Source organism: Gossypium hirsutum, chromosome D12 (assembly GCF_007990345.1).
Source record: "Gossypium hirsutum isolate 1008001.06 chromosome D12, Gossypium_hirsutum_v2.1, whole genome shotgun sequence".
Classification (NCBI taxonomy): domain Eukaryota; kingdom Viridiplantae; phylum Streptophyta; class Magnoliopsida; order Malvales; family Malvaceae; genus Gossypium; species Gossypium hirsutum.
This window is the reverse complement of record NC_053448.1, coordinates 53,275,407-53,285,307: the sequence shown is the minus strand read 5'-3', so window position 1 is coordinate 53,285,307 and position 9,901 is coordinate 53,275,407. Positions and strand designations below refer to the sequence as shown.

Sequence of the window (9,901 nt, the reverse complement as noted above, 5' to 3'; positions counted from 1 at the left end):
AAATCATAAATTTTACAAAATAAATTATATTATTATAAGAATATATTTATTGTGATCATGTATATATGCACGAATCAGATATTGAATTGACTTCTAGATTTGGAAATATCAATATGGTATGAAATATATTTTGGAAGGAAAACTCCAAAAAAAAAAAGTAATTTAAAAATCAAATTCGTCATTAACGTTAACCAAAAGATTTAAACGTACATCTATTCAACCATTAAACGGGCCAAGTCTAAAGCGTAGGCTCAATACAGTTCAACTTCGAAAAGGTCCATTGGGAAGCTCCTCATGTCATGTTCACCGTTGGATTTCAAAATGCACAAATACTTGACAGTGACGAGGGGGGAACCCTAAGTAAAATTATCTTCAAATCAAATTCACGTAAAATGTTCCAATCACAGCAATCTTCAGTAACGTACTTCCCTCAAACACCATCACTTCCTTCTCACCCACTCTTGTTCCGTCCTCCAACCGACCTCTGTGCTCATCTGGGTCAGTTGACCTTAACCCATTTTGACTTTGAACCCCGGCCTCGATTATATGAGGACCCAAATGCGGCTTCTCCAAGTTGGATCACTACACCCACTGGTCCCATTACATATGGTACTACTGTAAGTTCTCTTTTATCACCCTGCACTGCTGAATGTGAAATTTGGATCTTGCATTAATGCATTGGAAATGTGTTAAATTTTATTTAGCATTTTGATTTTATTTGTTCTGATTCGTGTTTTCTAATCTATTTGAACATTACCAGTAATCATTCTTGAAAATCTAAATTTAGCCGGTACTAGTTCAAATGTTTAGCAGAAGATTGTTTTCTTCCAATAAAGTTTGTGTTTTATGTTTGTAAATATCCATAAAATGCTATCGCAATTGTCATCGTTTGTTTATTTATTTGTGTTAGTACAGTAGATGAATGGCTTATACTTTATATATTTCGGGGTTTGCAGTTTTCAATAGCCGCTTTAAATTCCGCTAGTAACAATGAAGTGTGTATTTTATATCCGTAAAATGCTACCTCCAATGTTATTTATGCTTATAATGCTTCTACACCCACAAATATTTGTGTTTGTTTGATGATGCGGCTATCATCATTTGTTTATTTGTTTGTGTTCGTAGAATAGATGAATGGCTTTTCATCTTTTGGGTTATTTATACTTTATATATTTCGGGTTTGCAGTCGTTGTAGCGGCTTTGATTTCCACTGGTAACAATGAAATTTGTGTTGTTTGTTTGTAACTTGTAAGTATCCATAAACGCTACTATCGATGCCATTTATGCATATTATGTGACTATATTGACAAATATTTGTGTCAACTATACGGCTATCATCATTTGGTTATTTGTTTATTCATTTGTGTTAGTAGAATAGATGAATGGGTTTTTGGCATTGGGGTTGTTTATACTTTATATATTTTGAGGTTTGCAGTCACCGGTAGCGGCTTTGAATTCTGCTAGTAAGAATGATTGGATGAAGCAATCTTTGGTGAATAATGTAATAGGAAGCACAATGAATCAAAGCAACCTGATTCAACCATGGCAGTATGATGTTTGTAATGTTGTATGCAAAACCAAAGATGTTTGTAAGAGACACCTTATGGGAAAGAATCATCCGAGGAATTTGCAAGCAATGATAAATCCCGTTACTGCACTATTTCCAGAAATTTCTAATACTATCAATAACGTAAGCATCGTGGACCAAACAGGAAATGTAGGTTGACAGTTGATATTTGGGGCTTCTGGTGTGGCAAATTTTCATGAATTGGATAGAAAGAAGCAACAACTTTTGAATGCTGGGGCTCCCGTTGGTTCCATTCGGGTGTGAACAACGTTGCTTGTAATAGCCATGATGCTTTCGTTAAACATCTTTCCGGAAGAAGACATGTTGCTCAGGTACGTTAATTAGTAAACTAGGAAAAAATTGTAGCCTTTTCTTCAGAATAGAGTTAAATCCCAAGTGTTTTCTATTTATTTTTATATTATCTTAAGCATGCATGTAAAAGGTTATTTGTCATTAGGCCATGAATTCACTTTTGCAGCTTTCTATAATAAGAGGTGGCATTCAGTAGGTCCGGGATGTGAATCCTAGCATCTAGAACTGATAATCCCCTATCCACAAGCTACGGCATTCTGTTACCTGAAAAAATGTAGATGTTTTGAGAGTTGTATACTTCCATATAAATACAATTATTTATTTGTTCGAATAACCTTTCCTCTTCTTGAACCTGTCCCATTATCCATTTGTTATCTTTTGAAAGTTTGATTTCTGTGTTTCGTTTTCATAAGTGTTCAAAGTTGTATGAATCTTAATATGTATATATGTAATTATGTAGGTCAGATTAATAGCTATCGACGGGATTGGACCTTATCTTGCTGCCATCCAAGCTAATGATCAATTTTGGAATAAAGGCAAGAAGATAACTAAGAATAAGATCAGTCAACCTACATGGTGTGAAGTCTGCCAAATCAACTGTAACAGCAGCAATGTCTATGCAAAACACTTGTCTGGGAAAAAACACCTGAAGAACCTTCAGAATTTGGAAAAATCAAAGAACAGCACATGTTATTCTTCTTCCATTGACACACCGATTGCAGCAAATCTCTTAATTGGAGCAGTGGAGAACCCAGCAGCCGATGGTTGCAGTGGTGCTGATGCACAAAAATCGAAAAAGATGATTGCACGGTCTGAGGCAGCCAAGGAGGATTTGGAGACAAAGAAACAGAAAGTGATGGAGGGTGGAGCAGCCGCCACTGCCATTAGGGTATGCGTTATTTGTAATGTGGTATGCAACAGTCAGACGGTCTTCAACTATCATCTTACAGGGCAAAAGCATGCCACCATGGTAAAGAAGCTAGCCAATGGCCGAATACCAACTGTGACACCTCAAACGAGATAAAGACGGATATAGATAGAGAATTCATAGGATAATTGATTATTTCTATTCACATGATTCTTATTCTGGCCTCCCAACCGGGAATTAATCCTTGTCGAAATTCAGTTTTACATCTGTTTGCTCCACATTTGAACTGTTTAAAAAGTTTATTGGAGCAAAAGAAGCATATTTTTGAACTGTTTTTAGAATGTGATGAGAAGAAATGTTTTGGCTAACATTGATGAAATTAGGTTAAGTGGGTTAGCCAATTTATTACTGAAAAGGATGGAGAAAGCAACCACCTTCCTACTTAAGAGTCAATTGGATAAATTCTTCATTTTTATATTAAATTCAATAATTAATAGCTATTTTAATAAATTTTAATATATTAAAAACAATGAACTAAGTTCATAAAAGAAAATAGATATTAGCGTGCTCATGATTTGAGTGAAATTTTCTTTAACAAATTTATAAAAATTTGATAGAAATTTTTTGTAACAAGTTTATAAAAATTGATATTAAAAATAAATATGGTTTTGTTTGAAATGTTAAAGTTGAGATAGTAAAAATTAATATATTTTTTGTGCAAAAAAATTAAGATATCTTATGATTTTCATTAATTATATTTATTTTTCTAGATTTATCAAAGTAATAAATGAGTTTTTGATAATTTTATAAATATATCTTTTTTCACCTCTAGTATAATTCAATTTGGTATAGTCTTAAATGGTTATGGCCCATTAAAATCCAATTTGGTCACTCTAGTAGTACCCAAAAGACGGTAAAACTCTTTAGTACAATTTGCATTGTAATGTTTTTGGGCCAATTTCTTTTGAAAATTAGGGTTTTTGAAAATCAAGAAGTTACCCGCTAATTATTGATCCCGACCCGACCCAACCCACATTGCTTTCCAATTATTTAAATTCATATAATAATTCCTAAGTAGCTGAGCCGACCAATAATGGTGTGGGAATCAAGGATTATTATGTCATGTTGATGTTTTTGTATGTTCTAAATCATTCAAATTATTCGAACATTCAAACTATTTTTCGATTAAATCGCCGGGTTTTTGAACCTTGCAGAAACCAGAAAACTTTGATTCTGTTCTCTCTTTTCCAGAAGGTGAAAGCTTTCCCAATACGTAATTGTTTTACCATATATGTACCATTGTGTGTAAAGTTGTCTCTCATTTTTTCTACTTATGTTTTGGGGGCGATTTCTTTAGACCTTCTATGGTTGATATTTGATTCCAAATTCGTCAAATCAAAGTGGGTTCTGCTGTTTCTAGTATTTATTTATATATATAAATCACGAGAAAAAAAATGTCCTAGTTTTTGGGTGTTTATAGTTTGTTTTAAATGATAAATTTCATTTACATTTTTTTTTGGTTTCTAACGTTTCTATTGTAAAAGCTTCCTGTTTTACTTATCTATGCCCTGATGAGTTGTGTTTTTTGTTTTTTTTTTCCAGCTAATTGTTATACTTGGGTTGTAAGAAAAATTGGAGGATATGTCAAGTAGCTCAAGGGGAGATGGAGAAAACTCCATTGATGTTGAGGAACTCTTGGAGATCGAAACAAGATGCAGAGAGGTAGAATCTTTGTCTTTTTGTAATAACTAAGACACATTGTCTTTTTAAGTCTCAAGATTCTTGAATTGCCCTTTTCTTATAACATTTATGTAAGTTGTTTTATAGTTTTTATGAATTTCCTATTGTTTCTTTCATAGTCAACCTCTAGTTGAATTGCTTAGATTAGTGGCTTGCACCTCTTTTGCTTTTGTGTCAGCTTTTTAGATTAGATGCTTCAGTTTCTTACTGTTATTTGATGGGAAAAAATGGTTTTACCCTTTAAATATTTGAGCTTTTGAAGGTTGTTTGGTGTTAAATTTATCCAGCCATTCACTTTATTTGTTCTTATATATGTTGGTCCAAGGCTTCATTTTGCTTGAAGTACCATGCCCATCACATATTCGAACATGGATAAGGGGATATGAGTATGACCTTCCAGTAACCTCCAAATACTTGGAAATACATAAAAAAAAAATGGTTATATCCTTCAAATATTTATGCTTTTGAAGGTTGTTTCATTCGTTTGGTGTTATATTTATCCATCCGTTCACTTTATTTGTTCTTATCTATGTTGCTCTGAGTTTTTATTTTGCTTGAAGTACTCGCTGCCGACACATGCCCAAATATAGATATGAGGATATGAGTATGACCCTCTACGGACTGTTGAATTATGTGGAAAAACTTAGAAAGAGTGAACATAACGAGTCTTAGTAACATAGGTACTTATGGTGATGTTAGTTTGTTATCAATCATGAATTTAATCTGTTTGTGCTGAAATCTTATTTATCTACTTTTCTTTGTCGATGCAGCTACGGAAAGAAAAAGACATGTTGAAAGAATCACAACCTCAGGGCTTTGAACTGATCAGGGTAATTTTTCTATCCCTTGATAATCCTTTCATCTAGAACATGCTATATGAAACTTTCATCATCTTTATACTATTTTTCAAAAGAACTAAATCTTGGGATAAGCATCTACGAAGCATAGAACGTTTTTCCTGTATTGGCATTTCAAGTTGCCAATGATAATATGTTTTCCTTCTTGCAGCTGAGAATGCTGAAGTCTGCCATTGCCATCTATAAGGGGCTTTTAGCAATAACATTCTTTCATCATAAATTTTTGTTGTTCTATTTAGATTTTCCACCTTGTTTGGTGGCATGATCAAATTTTGACTTGAGATAGCCAGCTGCTAAAGTAACTTGGAGGGCCAGTTAATTTGTCATTCTTTTTTGTCACTGACCATCCTCTACGAATTTAATAAATGAACACCGTGAATTTATTAGCCTTGCGTTAGTGAAGGTCTGCATTCTTTTACTTGGTGATTGAATTTACCATAGTTGAGAAATATAAGGGGATGACACACCTGTGAATGCTTCAACCATTCCAAACAAAAAGGGTAGAAATTGAGGTTTAGTTGTTTCAATTTTTATTATTGTCTGATTATAATTTGGTTCACTACAGGGACTAGAACTACATGTGAAGTCTCTATCAGAAGCTTGTACCCAAGACAAAAAACATATTCAAAAATTGGAAAGAGAGCTAAAAAATTGCTCTCAAGAAATTGGTAATGGTTCTTTTTTTCCTTTGAAATATTGCTGTGGGTGTTGATTGTGTGTTGCTTATTGTATCTTACCTACTGGTCTTGCGACGTTGATGTAGCTCATCGGCATCTCTTAATAACTCCCTTGCTACATAGTTGTGGTGCTTGTATGTTATCCATCATTCTTTGTTCTTTAAAATACGCAATGAGTGACATGTCTTGTACTGGGTTTCTTTAGCCTTTTAGTCCTAGCATTATATGTTGGGCTACTTGAGAGGGGGAGTGTTAAAAGTAGTTTCATCCCCATTTGTTAACTCTCAGATTTTTGTGGTCTTATATTCAAATTGGGTCTCTCCATTTATTCCTAATTGATTCGTATTGGATGCTTAATATCCCCAATTGTTCATCCTTACACACTTGGGCATCATTATATATGGTATTAAAATCAGTTCCCCTAGGATCATTGGACCATGCATTGAATACTAAGTCTATATCCGTAGTGGCACTGTTCTCCTTACCCTGTTGGAAGGACCTTGCAGGTGGAGCATTTCTCTTACCCTCTAAACATACAGTAGAAACTATCTGTTCCCTCAACGAAAACCCTGAAAAAGAAAAAAAGGAGTTGGATATCATTTTCTGCCTGCATACAGGACTTGAGTACTGTTTCTTCAATCTTAATATTGTGATCGCATTCTTCAGATTACCTGCAGGATCAACTAAGTGCAAGGAATGAAGAGGTCAAATTTCTAAATGACCATGTGCACGACCTTGAGATCAAATTAGTAGACATGGAAGATTTACGGGAGAAAATTGATCATTTGATAGGGGAGTTGAACAGCTCGAACTCTGAGCGGTTGTTACTAATGCAGGAAATAGAGAACAAAGAAGAAGAGCTGCGACAGTCAGCTTTGTGCATAGAGAAATTGGAGGAATCGGTTTCATCTATGGCACTGGAGTCCCAGTGTGAAATAGAGAGCTTGAAGCTTGATATAACAGCATTGGAGCAAATGTCTCTTGAAGCCCGGAAGTCCGAGGAAGAAAATGCTCAAGAAAATTCCCAAATGAATGTTTTAATTGAAGAGCTCGAGGTCCAGCTTCAGAATGCACATGAAATTATTGAAGCATTAGAGAAAGAAAATAAAGCGCTAAGTGGAAAGCTCATTGCATCTGAAAAAAATGCTAAGATATTCTGTCAAAACATCAATCAATGGCTGAAAAGCAAGGACAGATCACAACTCGATACGGACGCTGCCTTTGGTGAACCAGAAAGCATTATTACAATATCAAAAGATACAAGGTTGGTTGCAACCTCAAATTTGTTATATTTCATCGATTAGGTTACATTATTCTGATCAATTAGATTGTATGACTGTTTGATAATGTGGGGAGCTAAAGCTTTTATTCAACCCTTGAACATGTTAAATACACCTGTCTTAAATTATTTAGTAATATTTAATTGATAGACTAATGAATATAATCTTGTTGAGGTGGGTTCTGATCTTGCTGAAGCAGTTCTTTGTATGGAACGCCTTTTTCAGTTTTGTCTCGTAAAATTGATAGGTGATAACATGCAAATAATTTTCTGTATTTTACTGTTTGGTACCTATCAAGTATCTGATAATTTTTTATGAATGTTCTCTTAATACTGTTGAAGCGGCTGCAAAGAACTCTTTGGTGCACTACTTTCAGACGTGGCCTTAGTGCTGGAATCTGATTCCAACTCAAAGGAGCAGATCAAAAGCATGTCGGATCAGATAAATGAATATGAACTCTTAGTGAAGCAGCTTAAGGTAAAAATTGTCATGTAGAGAAAATATATTTACCTTTTATGATATTATGCTAGCCCAACGAGGTGAAATATGAATTTAGTCCGGTATATTCCTGATCTTTAAAATGGTTACTAGGAAGAACTGAGAGAGCAAAAGTTAAAAGCAAAGGAAGAAGCCGAGGATCTAGCACAAGAAATGGCTGAGCTGAGGTACCAGATGACAGGCTTGCTTGAAGAAGAGTGCAAGCGCCGTGCGTGTATTGAGCAAGTATCTTTACAGAGAATAGCTGAGTTGGAGGCACAGGTAATACTGTTACGGTTCTTGATCCTTTGTATACCAAGTAATGTATCTGACTTGGGTATCATTTTACCTTCTTCTTCTTTTTTTGTCAAGATTCAAAAAGAGCCCCGAAATTCAATGGCTGTTGTTAGACATCTCCGGGAATCATAGGGATTGGCTGTGGTGAGGATTGTTGATGTCCATTAATTTGAGACTAAGTCAGAGGTTCATACTTTCTTGTATCTCTTTCTTTGTTTTTGCAGTTCATATATGCTGTTTTTCCAGTGTCCTACATGAATGTAAATACAGCTGGTGCTAATGTTCTTGCTGTCATTTTTTTAATCCTCAGTTGATGTTTTATATGTTTTCCATGTCATTACACTATCCCGCTGTGTTGTTCCAACTCTTCATTTTTCTTGAAATACTCGTGTCCGATATATATCCAGACATTGTATGGGTTTATGATGACCCTCCAAGGACTCTCTGAATATACGGAATAACTTTTAAAAAAGTGAAAGTACCCGTATCTTACACTCACACTCAACACTCGAGTTTGAATAACATAGCTATTCCTCATGCGTACCTACTTTAATTACTTTTCCTTGATGCTTTCTTTAAGCTTATTTTCAACAGAACTGTATCTATTTGATTTCTGGACACCATCTGTGGCTTTTTTTCTTCCAGCTCAAATCCAGATGCAATTGACTGTGGTTCACCATTCTAAGACAGTTCAGCAAAAGTCTAATCCTATGTAATGAATGTGCATCATGCATTTATCACAGGTTTTTATTTAGTTTCTGTGTTTATTGCCACTAGTTTTTCAACCTAATTGCAGTTCAGTTGCCATATCAAGTTCATGCTTATCGCTCAAAAAAAGCATGAGAATTTAGCTCTCCTAACATTGGCGGTGTACTTTTATTCTTTTCTGTGATACCAGTCATGACTGCTAACCCTTCCATGCTATGTTCCAACAGAAACACTATTTGATGGTTAACCTGAGGAAAGATGTATGTGATTTTCATGATAAAGGTTCGGGGAAGGATGATACGGCAGTATGAAGTAGCCAAATATACCAAGGTAGAAATTAGGTTGTAGTAGTGTGTATGTATGTGTTTCTTAAGTGAGATGTAATTATGCAGTAGTTTATTGTTTGTTGCAGCTGGTTATGCTGTGAGGGTCCAAAGCTACAGATTTGCGTCGAAGTTCTTCACTTTCTTGTACAGATTTCAGCAATGAAAAGTTGTTAGTTTTCGGATTACATTCAAAGAAAATTGACTGCATCCAGATCTGGTTAAAACTATGCTGGACCATATTATGTTTTGTAAGATCAAGTACTGAATTGAGCGAAATTGTTCGGATTTATTGTCCAAATCTTGGTTATCAAGTTAGTCCTATGTTGGTGACGATTTTCAGACATGAGTATGCTCTGACTTAGGTATGTATCATTCAACTTTTGTCGAGTTGGGGCCAGATTTCAGAGGATCATACCCTGTACTTTATCCAAATATATGGTTTTTCTTCTGTTGAGGGTATAATTCCAAAGTTACCTAAAACTATATAAATGCTTATCTGCACAAGCAAAAGTCACCTGAAATACAATGTAAAGAAGCTACAATTCCTTGTCACGTTCATAGTTGGTTCTTCCTTGAAGTTTCATCAATTCTGTTTGGTGATAATGATATGTTACAACTTACATGGAACCTGACACTATCCCATATCAATATATGTTTGATATTGTCATTTTCAAAAGTTCTTACAAGTGTTCTTTTCTATACCTATACCTATATCCGAACATGTATCGGATGGGAATATTTTTAGAAAAATGAAAAATCGGAAGTAATTAATCATGTCTTCTGATTGCAATG

At 34.8% G+C, this 9,901-nt stretch overlaps 2 protein-coding genes across 16 annotated transcripts; both read left to right on the top strand.

The window, feature by feature from the left end:
• Positions 1-257: 257 nt before the first annotated feature.
• Positions 258-3,115, top strand: LOC121224566 (zinc finger protein 346). The gene is made up of 4 exons (XM_041108027.1): positions 258-617; positions 1,436-1,720; positions 1,777-1,899; positions 2,340-3,115. Exons 1-4 carry the CDS (start codon positions 300-302, stop codon positions 2,901-2,903), a joined length of 1,290 nt encoding a protein of 429 aa, XP_040963961.1. The 5' UTR covers positions 258-299; the 3' UTR covers positions 2,904-3,115.
• A 710-nt stretch (positions 3,116-3,825) lies between these two features.
• On the top strand, positions 3,826-9,661 carry LOC107951246 (paramyosin). Of its 15 annotated transcripts, XR_005921848.1 has the most exons (12): positions 3,833-3,883; positions 3,962-4,001; positions 4,350-4,469; positions 5,258-5,317; positions 5,910-6,012; positions 6,688-7,285; positions 7,643-7,778; positions 7,893-8,060; positions 8,151-8,261; positions 8,721-8,818; positions 9,011-9,113; positions 9,196-9,661. XR_005921848.1 is itself a non-coding variant. In XM_041107129.1 (8 exons), the coding sequence occupies exons 2-8, from the start codon at positions 4,389-4,391 to the stop codon at positions 8,205-8,207; spliced, it is 1,203 nt and encodes a 400-aa protein (XP_040963063.1). In that variant the 5' UTR covers positions 3,826-4,001; positions 4,350-4,388; the 3' UTR covers positions 8,208-8,398. The 15 variants fall into 15 exon arrangements, 2 of the variants coding, with proteins under 2 accessions (XP_040963063.1, XP_040963064.1); XR_005921855.1 differs by having other exon boundaries at positions 3,826-4,001; positions 8,151-8,219; positions 8,721-8,787; XR_005921852.1 differs by having other exon boundaries at positions 3,826-4,001; positions 8,721-8,787.
• Positions 9,662-9,901: the final 240 nt, after the last annotated feature.